This window comes from Pygoscelis adeliae, unplaced genomic scaffold, assembly GCF_000699105.1.
Source record: "Pygoscelis adeliae isolate BGI_AS28 unplaced genomic scaffold, ASM69910v1 Scaffold61, whole genome shotgun sequence".
NCBI classification, from domain to species: Eukaryota; Metazoa; Chordata; class Aves; order Sphenisciformes; family Spheniscidae; genus Pygoscelis; species Pygoscelis adeliae.
In genome coordinates this window covers 2,581,496-2,599,318 of record NW_008824010.1, presented here as the reverse complement: position 1 = coordinate 2,599,318, position 17,823 = coordinate 2,581,496, and the positions used below count along the sequence as shown (strand labels likewise).

Below are 17,823 nucleotides of genomic sequence, written 5' to 3'. Positions count from 1 at the left end.
ACTGCCAGTGTTTTTTCAATAAAAATAATTGCATTCGAGAGAGTTTGGGTCAAACGCTTTGCTGGGGAAAGCAGACACGAAGCCATTGGAATAGCTCCTGTCTGTTTTGCTAGTGAATTTTTTTTGGCCGTAAATTGGAACGTTTGTAGTTTCTGTAAGGTTTGTTTCTTCTCCAGCTATATCTTAAGTTTTTCTCTCAAAAGTCTTAATTAGATTTGAATATGATGAAGGAATGCCTTACATCAGTTTGGTGTACTGATCCATTTTTTTTTCTTTCTTTCTGAAAACAAGGGTTTTTAACATTTGGTATATTTTTTAACCTCCTTTTTTATTTCTGGTTGTTTTTTTTTAAACCAATCCTAGTTCAGAGTCATTTATAAGCCAGGCCGCCCACTCACTGTGCTGGGGGACAGGGCAGTGCTTTTCTGCCTTTAGCTGGTATGTGTCAATGTTTGGTTCTCGGCAGCAGCCCAGGAAGTCTCACCATCCTGATGAAGAGTCATGAAGTGTGGTGAAGACTTGTGACTAAAACTGGACTGAAAATGTGCTAATTTTCTGTCGCCTTTGGAAGAAATGACAAGTCATTTCTGACAAAAATATACATAGCTTTTCAGGGCCCCATTGCATCTTCCCCAAAAAAAGAGGAGGAGTCAAGGAATTGTGAAGAATTTCCTATAGAATTGCTAGCATGGTCACACTCAGAATAATTGTAAGAGAAGACTGAAAATGGCTTCCTACATTTGACAGATGGTTTTAAAAATTTCTTTTTCAGGTTTGAGTTGATCTTACTAACTGCAGCTATGGTGCAGAAGTATCAATCCCCCGTACGGGTGTATAAACACCCTTTTGAGTTAATTATGGCTGTAAGTATTAATTTTTGCTGTAATTTTCTTCCTTCACAGTTCCTTGTATTGCCAAGTAGTTACTGGGCTCTGTTTGACAGGTGCTGTAGAACATACAAATCTGAAATGATATACAAAATATGAGAGAGATGTGTTTTGATGGTTGCTTCTCTACCCAGAGTATTTTTTTACATAATGCGTTCTCTCTTTCTCTCAAAGTTTAGATATAGTCCATAGATTTATTTTAAAGTTAGAGTAAAAGTGAGCTTCAAGTGTACTTCCCAGTTGATTACTGGGAGCAAACTATTCTAGCATGGGAGAAAGTGTCAAGTACATTGATTAAAAGATTGTTGTGGTTGTATCTTCATCAGTATAGAGTTTACAGGACTAGAGAGCACAGGGAAAGCCATGAAAGCAAGGATAAGCCTGAACGAAAGAGGAGAAAGCATTCTGAGCATCGGTAATACTTTAGGGGGGGAGGAAAAAAAACCCCAAAACTATTGCTACGGAGGCCGGAGAGATGAACAAAAAGCCTTTTGGGTGCATGACTGCTAACTTGTGTGCCAATGCTACAAATAGTAACAAAGAAGAAAATCCTAATTAGGTTCCCTCTTCTTTCTCTCTCCCCCTCTCCCTTCCTTTCTTCTTTTAGAAAACAGAAAGGAAGTAGGTATTTGACATTTTAAAGTATATTCAGCCAAAACCACAGCTGTGTGGCTCTCATGAGTTATGAAGAGCAGTTGAGGAGAGCAGTCAGGTCAGCTTCTACCTGATAAGAACAGTTAAAACTAAATAATAATCTAAATAGTAATTGTTTTTGTCTCACTTGCTGAAAATACTATGTTTAATGGCTTCAGAGGAGAGTTTTAATAGTGTTCATAGTGTAAATATTTAGATAGATCACATGGTTTGGAGTGCAGAGTTCCTTACAGAAGTGATCCTTCACAGTCACAGTGCAAAAAAGGATTAGCTTGCTCTAAGGGGAATATTTGAATTTCTTTTTATCTTATTCCTGAAACAGCTTCCAGTGTTACACATGCAGGTCTTGCTCTTGCAAACACTTCAAGGCAGAGAGTGTTTATTTTCATGAGTGGTGAAGAATCTGACTGCGATATGTTGAAGGTCTTTTAGGACCTTACTACACTCTGACAGCTAGGCTTCAGATGGTTTCTAATTTAAATTCGATTGTGTGTGTAACTTTGGCCTTCAGTGAAGTATACTGGTTCTTGTTTTCAGATCAGTCAACAGAAATGAGTTTCTAGGACAAAAATCTCTAGCTGTTTGCTGAACTGAGATGTCTTTACCTTGCTGTTGAATTGAAGGCAAAAATTCTTCTTAAGTTATTTCTTCAAGGCTATTTTGAGTTAAAATGCTGACATCAGGATTTTTCACAATACTTTATTGGGTGTAATTAGAAACACTTCTGACTATGAATATTAACTGAGTTCTCAAACTGTTCTGTAACTTGGGGATAACATTTGAAGAATAATCTTTAACAAATATTAAATCTTCTCTTACATGAAAGGTTTTTTCCTCCTTTGGAAAGAAAGAGGCTATACTACGTATGCAACTAGGAGAAAACAATAGTTGAAAAAATAAACCAGTGAACTAAGAGGAGAAGAATGTTTATTAAAAGACAGAGTCAGCTGAACAGGATGCTTTCTGAGACTAAAAGTTTAGATCGGCGATAATACGTATGATTTATTTCATCAGTGTCAGGGCAGCGACTTACCACTTGAACTTGTTCGGGATGTGATCACTGGATGAACATCCTTCTCCTGCCATGTTGCTTCTGTAATGTGACTGGTTTTTAAAATGTGTAAAATTCCTGGTGGTCATCTATCAAAACTGTTCAGGCATTTTCTGAAGTATGTAGAGGAGTGCCTCCACGTGCCAAATTCTTTAAAGAATATAAACAGTATATGATAGTTTGATGCTTTTTGTTACTGTTTTCCCTTGGTTGAATAGTGATTACGTAAGTTGATGAAGTATTTCTGGAAGGAATATTCCTGTCAAATTTTGTGCTCACTAAAGTGGAAGTACTATGTTGCATATTCTCAACAAAAAAAAGTGCTATAATGTTATTTTAACTGTATCAGCAGCTTTTCTGGGATGAGGAACACATCCTGGTATGTACCAACCTAGCAAACAACTTGAACAATACATTTTTATGTTTGTTTGGTTTTTTTAATCCATCCCTCTCTTGCGTATGCACCCAACCTTTGAGAGAATGTGTCCTCAAATGAAGGTTTAAACACACACACCAGAAACTTTCAGCTGTCAGTAAAAAGCCTCTCGAAGAAACCTTTGGTCAATGTGGCAGCAGTGTTCTTTATGCTGAGTTGTCTAACAAAAATCACTGTTTCTAGCCTGGGTCTTGTTGCGTGGGATCTCGTCTTGTCTGAAGGTGCTGAGTACTTTTAAAAATTTATTTGGAAAATCGTCCTCCATTCCCTGAGAGTTTCATGGAGCTGAAGAGGTAATTCATTCTATGGAGTAGTAATGAAGATCGCCAGTGTCAATGAAGCCCATGTAGACTGTAAGGATTTCCTGGATGATATGTGTTCCAACTACAAATTGGAACTCATTAAGTCAAACTAATATTAAGCTTTCAGATCGAGAAATCAGCATAAAATTCTTCTTTTCTACAAGCAACCAAGTGAATGCCACTTGCAGAATGGGTCATTTACACTACAAACTTCCTATTTGCCCACTTTTCCTTTCCTAGGTTTCAAAGAGGTACTTGAGGGAGAATAAAGTACAATCAGCATTCCATTCATGCTGCTCCAGTGTGTTTTGAGAGAACTTTGTTCTCTCATGAAGGGTGAGTGCAGCTATATTAAGACAGAAAACTGGATTTAATTCCACTTTGATCTAAATCAAGATTGACAAGATGAGTGTTTTGCAGACAATTATGATACAAAGACTTTTAAAATAGATGCAGTGCAAATTCTTTTTCTAAGTTGAATTGGTGTTGAAAATAAGTTTCTCTCTTATGCCTCTCCACTGAAATCCAAAAATCATCTATTGAGCCCTAATGTATCTCTGACAATATACTTCAAGGCACAACCCCTTATCTCTCAAGTCTGCGAGAGAATTGGTGAAGTACTGTTGTTGGTAGAGAGTTGGGAGATCCATTGCTGCATGCCTCTTGCCTTCCTTTATCACTAAAGGCAATCTACGTAAAATCTAAGCTACTTCCCCTGAAGATTTCTTGTTACTGGAGAATTGTGTGGTTCCAGAAAATATCTAAGTCGCTTTGAAAACAGTAAGAACTGGATGCAAATCTTCTAATGAAACTCTCTCCCAAACTTGAAAAGATTCTAGAATCATGGGCTAGAAATCACCACGTTTTAGTCCAACATACCTAACACAGGCAGTATGATTTCACCAAATGGTTACCAATGCTGACACAATGACTTCTGGCTGCTCTGTGGCATATCTGTCATAATCAATTTCTTGAAAACTCTGTGTGTATGTATATTTATATATTTTAAAAAAAGAACCAACCGACTTGCACAGCTGTTCATCAGACTGAATAGAATCTTGCCTTGTTTTTTCCTCCTGTTCATGTTGAAGTTTACGTAATGCTGGAAGCAGCTGAAACGTGGAAAAATGACTGTTTACTTAGACTCACTTGTCAAGTTACCAAGGTTAAATATATTGGAGAAAAACTGAGAAGCTGCTTTTATAAAACTTTTAAAGATTGTAGATTCAGTTTTTGATATTAGTTTTAAAGAGGTTTGCATTTAAAGTAATGTAGGGACTTTTGCTGAATAAGTAGTTCTTAATGTTAAAAGACAGTTAAGAACTTGAATCTTGAAGCTTTCTTCACATACATGAGGCTAAAATTAACTTTGGAGATTCACGGCTCATTTTGAGTCTGATATGTTAGATAATTCCTCTTGAGTTTAACTTCCAAAGTAAATTTAAATAATAAACTATGGCATTCCAAGGGTGGAATTTATGCAAATGGAAAATAAGTAAGATTTTTGAAAAAAACCATTGAATTGAACCATTGACCAGAGGTTCTTTTTGAGTTTCTGGAAGCTTGGTGGAAAACTTATTGCTCTTCAGCCCCTTTAGAAAATGTCCTATTTACAGCCACAAATTACTTAGTTTCAGAAATACGTATGAATAGTAACATGACTGAACACAGCAAGTGTGCTCTAAACCTGTCCTGTTACGTTTAGTCAAATTAACGTAGATTTTTAAGAACGTGGCTTTGTGAAAACTAAGATTTTCAAATCTGCCTGTGACAGGAGACAGACTTTCAAAGGTATTTTGCAGTCTTTTGAATACCTAAAATAATGTTTCCACTTTGACAAAGTTCCTGGCATTTGTCATCTTCCACTGGTGCCAAACAATGAAGAGAAGTCTGTAGGTAAACTAGTCATCAATGTCAGGAGCTTGCAGTTGTGGAAATAATGCGTTTGATTTTTATTTTAAAATAAAAATAGCAGTTAATCTTGCATTGCCTTGAGGCTGAAAACTACTTCCTTCCAAACTACATATTTTCATCAAAATCCTTTAAAAAAAAAAAGTGGTCTCATGTTTTTCCTTTGTTCTGACAGAATATCTAAAGTATCTAAAGCGTGAATCTTTCTTAGTACGTATAATATATAGTGCCCTTTTGATTATATTGTAATTTTAATGGTTCAAATTTGCTGCTTTTGGACAACAGGCTGACTGACTCTCTTTGGTTTTATAGATCTGAAAAAAACAGTGTTTAAGGTAAATCTCCATGATTTAAAGTATCCCTAAATTACAGGAAAGTAATAACATTGTAGATGACATAAATACACTCTAATGATAGAGTAGACTAGAAAAAAAATTATCTGTTTTTTTCAGATTGACAAATCAGAGTGTAATCCCTTGATCTAGATTGTAATGAGGTTCCTGATCAGGCAGTACATCATGTTTTAATTTTAAAGGTTATTACTTTAAAATGTCATTTTAAAAAAATAACTATGTATCAAGTTAAGTGCCACACCTGCTCATAAATCCCTACAGTTTTTATTCCTTCTAGTCTCACTTTCTTGGAAAAAATGCATTCCACACATCATGTGAAGAGGGGCTGAGAGGCGGATGAGAAAACGGAAGCTGTTCTCCAAGTGCTTTTGAAAGCACAAAGTAGGCTTTAAATGTACTGAGAAGTCATTTATTCCCCCAGTGTGGTGAACCTTCTTGAGGATTTGTCTTGGATAGTTAAAGCCTGGGGAACGGAGCAAACTGAGTGTCCACTCCTGAAACTGCTCGGTGGTTTTCCCTTCTGTTGTATGACTCCCAGACTCTCATCTACTTTGCTTCCTGTCTTTGTTGAAAATTCAGGCTTATTTACTGTTGGAAATGCGTCGGTAAAACTGCGGTGGAACAGTGCCTTGTATGGATTTTCTTATTTTTGAATAAGTGTCTGCAGTTTAACTGCTGTTTTATGGCGTTGTTGATGGTCTCTTGTGTTAGCACACGTTGTAAGAACAAATGAATCTTTGGCCACTTGTTTGGAATGAGCCATGGTTAACAAACATAAGAGTTAAGTTGAGCACTAGGGAAAAATATTGACTTAGCAGCCTGCTTACTGTGCAATTTACGTGTTGTTTCATGGCCTGCTTAGATATTTTCATGGCTAGCTGTTTCCTGTTTTTTGTGGGCAAACACATGACCTGACTGTAGCTGACAGCTGCAGTTCTCTTGTTCGCCAAATGCTTTTAGTCATTTTTTTAACAAGTCTTTTACACTTTAAAAGCTAAAACACCACTACTGTCAAACTCTGAAAGGTGTCAATAGAAGAAAAATATGTATCAAAACAGTTCTTGTTGCTTTGTTCTGAAAGCACTCCAAGCTTTTCACCCTTTGGAGGTGTTTTAGCTCTGAGACTGGTGCGAAGTGCTGCTCTAGGATCTGTTGATCAGCCAAATGATGTTGCCTTTGAGTTAATCTCAGTTAAACATGTGTCCTGGTTTCAGCTGGGATAGAGTTAGTTTTCTTCCTGGTAGCTGGTATAGTGCTGTGTTTTGGGTTTAGCATGAGAATAATGTGATAAGCTGTGACAACGTGGGAACCTGGCAGAAAGGAAGTGGTTAACATGTTCCGCAGAGTCCTAGACACCTGTGATGCTACAGTTATGATCTGGAAAAGGTGTAACGTCATGCTCGTAATTTAATGTGTGGTTAACCATTAAGAGGTATGTCTAAAAAGCCTTTAAAACCTCATGGGAAGGAGATATGGTGTATTTTTTTTTTGTTAATTCTAAAAACATGTCCAATGAGGAGCCAGAGGTTGCTTACACATCAGTGATGCCGGCTGGAGATGTAGAATGAGGTGCTTCTGTATGATATGGCCAGTTACGTGCACCTCCAGCGTGAGCAATCTGTGTTTCCTGTTCCTGTGGAGCTCTTACTGCTGTCTTACAGCAGAATATTTCAGCTGGTATGCTTTTAGGAAACAAGCACACCATGAAAGAGGGAGTAGAAGGAGAGCCTGAGGGATTGGAAGCAGCCCCTGAGGACTCTCCATAAAGCACATTCAATCAGAGTCCAGGTTCTGGAACACAGAATTGAGGGGTATTCATTGTGATTTTCATAACCGAGATTGGTTTTGCTTTGCATTTAGTTTGAATTCAGTATGTTTCTGGAATGAGGGCGGCCATGTGATCTTAAAACTGTTGCGTTCTGAATATAGAGTGAATCTTCTGAGAATTTGCAAGGAAATCTATTAATTAGCTCAAGTTAAAATTAATTACAGGTTAGTCTTAAATGGTCTATTTTCTTTTCTCCCAAGTGAATTTGTCTTCAAATTTTTTATGTAGTTTAAAATTACTGTGTATATATTCTAAATGAAGAACTAGGCTGTTAAGCTGAATTATTAACTCTTTTTATCTCACTTTTATGATATAGTTAAGACAGGCCAGGTTAGCAGCTCAGGTAAAGTCTTGAGTAGGGCCTATTACAGGTAATTTAATAATTTGGCTTTCTCACAGTCAATCTGCATGCAGCTTGTTTCGGTTGTAATCGGTCAGTGATGTTTGAGGCGAGAGTCATGCCAAGAACTCAATGCTGGTGGAAGATAATGGTGGTAACATGGCTGGAAGGCCTGTGTTGGAAGGGCTGTCCGGCATCATCTGGGCTTCACCGCAGCGTGGGGCAGCGTTGCCAAGAGTACAAGCAAGCAATGAGCCATCAAAATTTGAGATCAGGTCCCAAGGTCTTGGCTTTTCTCTGCGTTACTCTTGCTCAAGTAATACTGATTTCTGCCCAGTCCACTGAGGTTTTCAGCTTGTGGTTCATGGGCTTTCTCTTCTAAGGGTCAGAGAAACATAACCGAATATGTGGTTTCCCATTACAGCTAAGCTGGTGTTCCAGCTTGCTCTTGTTGCTTTCTTGCAAAGACATGTTCATCAGCAAGCCAGTTTAGGGAGATAGGCTGGTCAAAAGCTGTCTTGGAAAAAAGGAAAATAAATACCTTGTCAGCCTGATCTCCTCATCAGGCTCACTTAAGGCTGATAAGCACCCCTGCGGGAGCAGGTTCTCGTCCCCTCCTGCACTGGTAGTGAGCTGGTGGCAGCTGGCCACAAGAAAGAGCGAGCAACTCAGCAGGGCATTTGTCAGTACATGTTGCGCTGTGAGAGCCCTTGATTCCATGGGGAAATAATTAGGGATCTGGAGTTTGAAAAATGCTGAAGGCCGTTGCTGTAACAGTAAATGAAGGGGCCATTAGAAACTTGATTCAGCAATCTTCAGGCCTGGTATTATTTAGCAGTGCAAAGTATTTGCAAATTGTGCCTAATGGCTTGGAGATGTGGATTCTGAGAGTTGCTTTGGCATAAAAGGGAATCTGTCCTTACCTTAGAAAAATGAAAATTAAGAAGTATTTTGTATGATTTAATGGGGTAGCATGCGAGCTGACTGGTTGGCTTTCTTGCTTTGTATTCATGTATGAAACTTCAGATTTGAACATTTTCTGTCTTGGATTCCTCTTGGATTTTACTTTATGATAATAAGGTTTGGGGACTATATATCAGTAAATTTGAAAATAAAAATATCACAGGGCTCTTGAAGCTTAACAGCTTTGACTCTGGTGACAGCAGGGGGATCGTGGAAGGGAGCAAAGAGAAGCTACCCTTTTGTATTAAAAATGAATTTTTACTTAAACTGTTTTAATTCTTATATATGTTTGGGTTCTCTTAAATTAGCATTTCAAGACTTTGTCACGGTCAGATTTATGAAGTTAAACATCTAAATCTGTAGGGTTATGTACATTTTGGATTACTTGGTTAATTACAACTGTTTTCATTCTGATGTTATTTACATTCTCAAACTTGACTATAGGTGGTTTTTGAATATATGCAGATCAATCTGTGTAACGGTTGAAAACTACATTGCAAACCTCTTAACATGTCAGCCTCTGATAATTTTGTGCCTTGCCTACTGCTGCTGTAATATTATATCATATTGCTTTGATAATAATAGATCTCATTTTGTGAAAATGAATATTTCTCTGGTGATGGTCAGGATGGCGATGTGTCACTTCTATTTGTTTGTGCCACAACAGAAGGGGAACAGTTAGTTTCCTGATGAGAGCACTTCCTTTCTCGAGTGCATTGTATCTCTTCGTTTAGAGTAAAATGTGAATGCCATAGACATTAAGTCCAGTTCAGGAACATCAGTCAGCGGAATCCTTTCCAGAAGACATTTTTCTGGCTATTTCATTTGGTGTGTAAATTATAGTACTTAATTTGCAGAACTCTCTCTTTGCTGTGCAATTCATTGGCCTGTGGATAAATTCTTCATTACTGAATTCATGGCTCTATGAAATTACTTATTTCTGTTGAAGTGTTTCATGGTCTGCATGGTGCAGCCACTGATGTTGTGATGAACAGGATTTAAAGCAATTTCATTTGAACTTGTTTGTTCTGTGTTGACTAAACTGATTCTTGCTTTTGTCTGTCTGCCTTTCTTTGCTGTAAAGGAGGGTAAAGAACAGAGAACCGGTGGTCTATAATCTATGATTTTAATTGCTTTTTAGAAAAGAATCAAAGGGGTCTTGACTGTTCTTTTTTTAATTGGCTTATCTTTTGAAGCTAGGTGGTGTCTTTCTGTTTGTATTTTATTGGGGAGCAGATTCAGGGGTGCAGAAGTTGTACCACCTTAACATGCTAATGATGCATCTAGCAGTGGTATTACCTGGTTATTGATATCTTAATGATGTGTTTGGATGTGGGGAAAAGGATTGCATTCTGTCTCTTAATGAGATTCACAGTACTGAATTGCACCATAAGGCCTATTTAGCTAGTGTGCTATGTATCTGGCAGTGGCCAAGGGCAGTATTTGCCTCTAGGGAAGAGGATAAGAATGATACAAAAATATGGTAATGCTCTCTCAGGATACTCTCTCATCCTACAGGGATGTGTCTTGACAGCCCTTCTGGTCCAGAATGTGCCTGTTGTCTATAATATGCTGCATGTGGTTTCTTTCTTGTGCCTGCCCAATTCCTTTCTGGAGCCAAGTAAATTCTATTGTGACGCCCTCCAGCAGGAGTTTGTGCTTCGTGACATGCTCTGTCAAGAGATGTATCCTTCATCCAGACCCTGGCTCCTGCTCGCTCAGCTTCACACCACCTGCTCCTTGTGTTAGAAAAGGCAATTAAAACCCTATTCACATTCTTTGTGCTGCTTGCCCTGTTAGATCTGTAAGAGATCTCCCTCAGTTTTTAAATTACTCTTTTTCATTGTGATGAGTCTTAGCCTGTTTAATAGTTTATGATTCCATATGAGGAACCACTGTTGTTCTGTACTGTTGATCTTCCACCATCAATTTCTAACCTTTTTGAGGCATCTCCTGATACATCAGACATGTATACAAGGTTAAGATTTTTAAATATTACATTTAACTTCCTAGCTTAAGAGGTAAATTGTCTGCAGGCCCCAGACCCTATCATGCTGCATTTTGATGACATGCCATTGACATTAGTGAATGGTCAAGATTTAATTGATGTACTTAATAAATTTTAATTGGTTTGCTTAATAGAGTGCAGCTGCTCTCTACCTGGAAGCTGGTATTTTGCTGGTCCAAAAGCCAAACAGAGACCTCTACAGTTGAGCTGTGCTACTTATCTTGAATTATGCCCTTTTGGCAAAGCTTTCTTTACTGTACTGATTACAGTCTTGGTGGAGTGAAATCTCTCTTGCAGTGCTTAGAGGCCAATTGCCTCTGGGCCAAATTAAAACCTGGTGGGTGCAGTCTGAGACAATGAAGTCAAACCTGTTTCACTGAACCTTCACATTAATCTCTATGAAGATCAGGAGACTTTGTGGTAGTACAAGTCTTTAACCTTTCAGACAATGGTCTGATGAGGAATTCTGAGCCTATACTGTAGCAATGCTGTAGTCATCCTTTCCTTCCCCACTCATAAATTAGATTTTGTCTACATAGTAATAATTTTATTTAAAATACCCTAATGTATTCCAGATGTTAAACTTGTTTTAACAGACCTGCTTATTGAAAGTGTCTATGATTCTAAGACCAAAAAAGTGACGAATACCAATTGTAGGACTCATAAAAGTGAGACTTAAGCATGGAGCAATAGAGCAGTAAGGAATATTTGAATCTTCCAAAAATAGATCCTCAGTGGACACAGTAGGATTGCAGCTGAATTTTAAAGTAAAACTGACTGCAGAGGAACTAGATGTGCAATTTTGTTAACTGGAAAGGAAAGGGGAAGCTAAGTACCATATCCTGTGCATTTGAGAGATGCCTGTTAGCAATGTAGAACATATGTGTAATTGTTCAGCTGCTGTGGGACAAGTAATGGTTATTTACAAGCAATGGTAAGACAAGCTTAATGGTTTAGAGTTATTTTGATATGTGTATCTTAAAAATTTCAAACCTGTGTAAAGGTTTATATATTGCTATTGTTGTGGAGAAATAGGAAGTGCTTGAGAATAGCTCACATTCCCTGGGAATCACGTGTCGGTCTCCAAGCATTTAAGCTTTCACTGGCCTGTTGCCAGCCGTTACTGTGATGCTCTTTTGGAGGTCAGGCTCTTCTCCATAGTACTTTAACCTTGAGCCAAAACAGTCATGTCCTGTGCAATTGGGGTCAGACACAAAGTTTCCTATCCTAGAAACTACTGAAGTTGACTCTAATTGCAGGGCGCATTGTGTCAAAGAAAGTGGTGTGCTCAGAGCTTGGTGGCTTCTGAGTCAGAACTGATTTCCATCTGTCTTGCCTGGAACATGGGCAGAGCGAACACTCATTTCCTCTGTAGAATAGTTTTGCACATGCATTTAATATAAACAAGTTAAAGTGAAATTGCAAGTCAATCTGATATTGCTGTTGCCCCCGCTAAGTCAGCTAAGGTCTGTGTATACTGAAGAGCAACTTATAGCATCGCTATAAAGTCTGTCCTTGATGTTCCACCTTCAACCTAGACCAGAGCAATGTCAGTTGGTTTTTTTTTCATAACCAGCAATTTGATATTGGTCTTCCAGTCACAAGCCAGCCTAACCTGAGTGATCGGGCTTTCCCAGCTTACTCCAAAGGAAAGGAGGATTAAAATGATTTTAATTACATTCAGCATGTTTGGGTTTTCTGCTCTTAATCTTTTTTCTTGAGGAAGGAGTGGTACCTGTCCAACTTCTCTATTTTAGCTTCTTGTTCTAGAGATTCATGTCTCAAGATTGTGCAGAGGCTGCAATTGGAGTTAGCCTCGCTCACTCTTTAGTGGAGTGGCACTATGCCTTGGGCTCTTTCGGGTTCTCTGGACTTCTTGAAGGGAGGAAAAGGATTAATGATCCTCTTGTGAGTGTCTGGGAGGCAAGCAGGTGTAACTCTTAACTCTTACACTGGCTATCCACTTTCTCCTCAGATCCCACCCTGGTGATTCATTTGTTCTCTGAAGATGGACATTCAGGCTCCCACACAGAGAATCAAGTATTACACAGTTCCAGCTGTGCAAATTTATTTAAGCAAACCACAAATGACTTGTATCTGTTTTAAAGAAACCACTCTTCCAATTAAAGTACCATTGAGGCATGCCTGTGGTTATTAAAGATCATCTTTTACAGATAAAAGATGGAATGCTGGCCCTTGACTTCAGGTCAGATTCTTTATCCCCAAACTGTTTTGCCTGCTGAATCAGTATACCGTTACCACCAAAAGCTCAAATAAAGCTGCATTAAATCATTTAGTGTTTACTTTTCATCTGGAAGAAGATTGTGCCTCTGCATGTAGCAAAATGGTTCTTAGGTAGTTAAGAGCCAGTCCCCTTTCAGTTTCATTACATGCAGCTGTAGGCAACAATCAGGCCACTATAATTTTGCTAGTAAAGCTTCTCTATGTGACCACCCTTCTGAAATGAAAATGCCCAGCTATTGAATATACCCATGCAGGAAGGGTACGCTGAGGGGGATAAAGTAGTGATCTGTATAGAAAGAGCCTGCGTGGGTGGCTTGACTGGTCTCATCCCTCATGAGAATAAAGGTTTCTGTGTCTGGCTATTTCTTCCGGTGCAGGAAAGCAGAAGCTCTTTGCTCGGTCTGGTAAGTTGGTTACCACAATTGCATAACTCAACAGTGAATTCCCAGTAAAATTCCACTTATCTGGAAGATTGCTTCATAGCCTGTTTTGAATCTCCTGCTTTATTTATAAGGTCTAAATTATTTTAATGAAACATTAAAATATGGGAGTAACTTTATTCATCCTTGAAAACACTGGGTGCCCAAGCTGATACTCACTAGCTCTATAGCCTACACATTTATGCTCCAATACAGAGAAAGTTTGCTTCAGGCTTTCCTGTCCCCCAATAACTCCTTGCTCCTGCTTTTTGCCTTTCCTTCTATCCCCACCTTGCTTTTGGTTTTGGGCAGTTTTAAGCAAATATGTTATGCTTTTTTTAGTATAACTCAAATTTGTCAAGAATGCTTTATGAATATATATTATCAAGTATTTCTTTGGATAAGCTTAGAGTTTTACTGATGCTTAGTTGTAGGTGTTATCTCAATGGACCATCTTTTCAATAAGCTGCCTGTGAAATCCTTTTGATTTCTGGTTTGTATGCAAGTAGAAAAATGAGCACTTCCTTGGTTCACATATGCTTCACAGAGAATGTAAACTAAAACTCTGAAATGTGTGTAAACCTTCTAAATTACTACAAGGAAAAGGGATTTTTTTCTGAAATTGTTACTGTCTTCTTGAGGTTGCGTTTGATGTCTTCTATAACTTTTAATAGCAGTGGAAGATAATTAGTTCTAAGTCCTGTTAATGAAAATGATACAATATGCATAATCCTATCTAGTCAATGCATACTTAGCATGAATTTCTCCAAAACATTCTTTGCAACAGCTACCTAAAGGCGTGCTTGTTGCAAACAGTATACTGTGATTGACAGCTAAGATAATATCCCGAAGTGCACATGGTTTGGGGTAATGTTTTGTGCGGTAAGGATATTTTGATTTCAGTAGGACTCTTGATGCTATCCCTGCATGGTGGCTTCAAAGGAAAGAAGTTTAAGCACAAGCAAGACAAACCTATTTTTAAGATGGGTACCAAAGTTTTGGAACGTGGTGCAGATGCTGCGATGAGATTGCTTGAAGATCCGTCTGGTTTCAGTGACTGCTTTTACAAACGACCTGGGTGATATAATGAACAGTATGCTTGCTAAGTATTCAGGTGGCACTATAGCATATTTGTGGGTGCATCGCACCTCGGAGGGACTCAAAGTTAGTTTACAAGAACAAGCCTGCAGGGTAGTTATTAGGGCTGTTTAAAATGCCAAGCTGTGCATTTGGTCTGTATTTGGAATGTACTTAAAGCCAATAGTGATCAACACTGTAACCATGGGAATGCTGCCTGAACTAAAGAGATGAACAGAAATGCCAGTCTTTGTGTGTTAGTGCTATTACATACACTTGAAGGTGCTTTGTAGCAGTGTTAACACATGAAAGGTCCTGTTGTCAGAAACCCAGGGTGGTGTGTGATGTGTTGTATAAGCAGCACTCTTAACTGCGAGCTATTGAGCATACAGTTTCATTAATAATACCATTTCAGTGGTGTTTCATGATTTTTGTGGTTGGTGGTGTGTATAAACTATTGTTATGCCTGAAACTTAACATGAAGCTGTTCCTTTTACACTGTAGAAGACTTCAAAGAGATTAAGTGTGAAGTAGCCTGGACTGTGTCTACAGAGCTGCATGAAGATACGCGTTGATACTTCCTGTTATCTGTAACAGAGCTTTGTTCCTTGTCAAAAGCCACAGGGTCTCTGTTCTGAAAGGTTGTTTTGCTTCCCCTGTGTACATCCCGTACATGTTTTGGGTGACTGGGGGTAAGCGCTGTTTGGAGTGGTGGTGATCCAGAAGCAAACAAAAAATTGTCTTTAAATTTTTATGGTCTTGGCTAGAGTAACTTACTTGAGCTAAAGCACAGAAATAGCTTTTGTGCTGTTTCCTGACTCCGTAGAGATTTTTAGTTTATTGAATCAAAGCTCTTCATGCAACCTTATGAGGTAGCTGTTGAACTTGAGTTTAGTCTTTATACTGGGTTATTTTGTGATGGTTGTGGGCAATGTCCTCATTGCTTTCAGACGCTTTCTGTTTCAGGAATTTGCAGAATGGATGTGAAGGTCATAAGCTTTCTCGCTGTCTTTCTAGGATTTGAGCAGCAAATTGCTGTGCCTGCTTTGCATGTGGCAGGCCTTTAACCTATTTGGTAGAACAAATAGGTATTGTTTATTCTGTGTTGACACCCACAAGATTACTAATAGATTTTCATTAGCTCTGTTGATATATTTAGGAGCAGGGTATATTTGAAATATGCAAGCAACATAACTGGATACTTAACTTTAAAGTACTGCGGGCTTCTAATACAGCTAAATGTAAAAATTGACAGAACAGTCTTGCTCTCTTCATACAAAGTGTTGAAACCTAAGGCTTTATATAATTAAGCTAAGGGGTGAATTTAAATGTATTGGAATAAATCTCTCTTCTCATCCTCCCTTCCTCTTTCTGTGTGGATGTTTGCAAAGTATAAGTGGGTCATTCATAGCAGCGTAGGGTCTGAAATCCTTGCCAATGAAACCTTGATTAAATCAAGAGGTCCCCTTTAAACAAGCATGAGAATCAAAAGAAGACAAGGAGGAGTAGGGATTATGCTCTTCTGTACACCTAATAAAAGCTTTTCTTCCATGCAGAGAACTCTTGAGTGACAGAGGAGCTGTCAGCAGCAAGAATTTAATGGCTCTGGCGAATGCCAGGGAAAGAAATGTTTTCTTGTCCACCTCTGCTTATAGTTGGTTTCATTTCCCTCAGCTCCTGGTTTCCTGGAGAATTTCTCAGGAATTTCATTTCCATTCCACGAAAGGAGAGGCGAGCTGAGAAAGCTCAATTTACTGGCTTGACTGGCTTCAAATGCTTTCTTAGAGGCAAGGATACTGTAAACAGCAAGTCGTCTTAGCACTTCATACTCTTAACAAGATCAAGTGAAGCCCTGGCGATGTTAATGAAATGGTTTCTATAGTGATCTTCAGTGTTTGCAGGGCTGTATGGGCTGCTTAGAGCACAGGTTGTTTAATACCTGTGGGTGTTTGAAGCACAGGGAATACTTTGAGACTGGTGCAGGATCCAATAATGTCTACATGGTCATGACTGATTCAGTGTGTTAGTCTCTCTTGAATCAGTTGGGCCCTTGATCTTCTGAATACAAGAGACGTAGACCTGGGCTATAAATTCGACTATCGCTTCAGTGCAATATTATAAATACAGCATTATAACAATCTGAATATCATGCTGCAATAAGTTCTTGAACCACTGACAATTTTTCTTCCCAGATACTCTACCTGAAAGCTCTGTTTACCACATTGGAGAACATCTAAGGTTGTTTTTCAAGCTTGCTTCTCTCACTGTTTGAGAAACTAATTAATCTTCAGTTAGAATTCATGAACAGAATCTGTGCAGAGTAGATTCTTGTTTAGTACTTGTCTTATAACTTGTATAATAATATGTATTTGTGTGGTCGATATTTAAAAAAAACACAAATTAAAACTTAAACTAAAAAGCCGTTGTAGTTCAAGGATTTGATGCATAATTATATGAAACTTTAACAACCCCCTTTATGAAAATTTTAGACTAACTCCATCGTTTTGAAACTTTAAAGCTGGGGTGTATTTCTGCAAAGTAGAAGCAATTGGGCCATTTGGGGCAATTACTTGGGAATGCTTTGGTAGACTGTATGTGAACAGTGCAGGCACTGCTTGTTCCCAGTCCTGTAAGCTTACACTCTAAATACACTAATGATCACTTAATCAGAAAGTCCTAGGTCAATAATGCTTTGTACACTTGTGTAGTAAACAAGAATTTTTTAGCCTCTAAAATGAAAGCAGATGCTTGTCTTCTTGATACTGACTTGTCCTATTGATTTTTCTGTGTAACTTATAGAAGCGTTATTTATTTTATCTTGGATATACTTAATAGTCATCATTAATACTCAAGAGGCCAAATTTCATCTTGTACCAGGGAACGGAGGGTGAAGACAGTATATCCTGTTCCTGTGTGCTACAACAGGGTAAAATGCTTTTGGACTGTAATGGAGGGAGGACAGAAGAGAGACAAAGTAAAATAAGACTGGGATGCAGTTGCCAGCATGGTAAAGTGTGATGGGGAGAAAGAAGAGTTTTGCAATTTTTTGCCTGTAGTTTAGGGTAAGGGGCTACTCACATTTGCCAGGTGAACATCAGTCAGTTCTCATTTTAAGAGATTCAGCGGAATACATCCCACCACGCATGCAGCTCTCCCCTCAGAGCCATCTGCACGGCTGTCAGATTGAATGTTCTGCCAGTTCTTCTCTGCTATTCACACCCTTCTCAAGTACAGCTCAGTTTGTAAAGGCTGGATTTTCCTCTCTTCAGTGAAATTCTGCTCTTCATAAAGTGGAAGAGTTTTTCCTCTTCCAAAATTAATATATTAAAATGAAGGTATATTCATAGAAT

At 38.5% G+C, this 17,823-nt stretch overlaps 1 protein-coding gene across 2 annotated transcripts in view; it reads left to right on the top strand.

Moving 5' to 3' along the window:
- Window positions 1–777: 777 nt before the first annotated feature.
- The window catches only part of SEC14L1 (SEC14-like 1 (S. cerevisiae)), a 43,121-nt gene continuing 26,075 nt past the window's right edge, over window positions 778–17,823 (top strand). For both annotated transcript variants that reach the window (XM_009326353.1, XM_009326361.1), the window contains exon 1: window positions 778–863. In XM_009326353.1, the coding sequence (XP_009324628.1) occupies window positions 801–863 (63 nt within the window). In that variant the 5' untranslated portion in view covers window positions 778–800. The remainder of the gene's footprint in view (window positions 864–17,823) is intronic.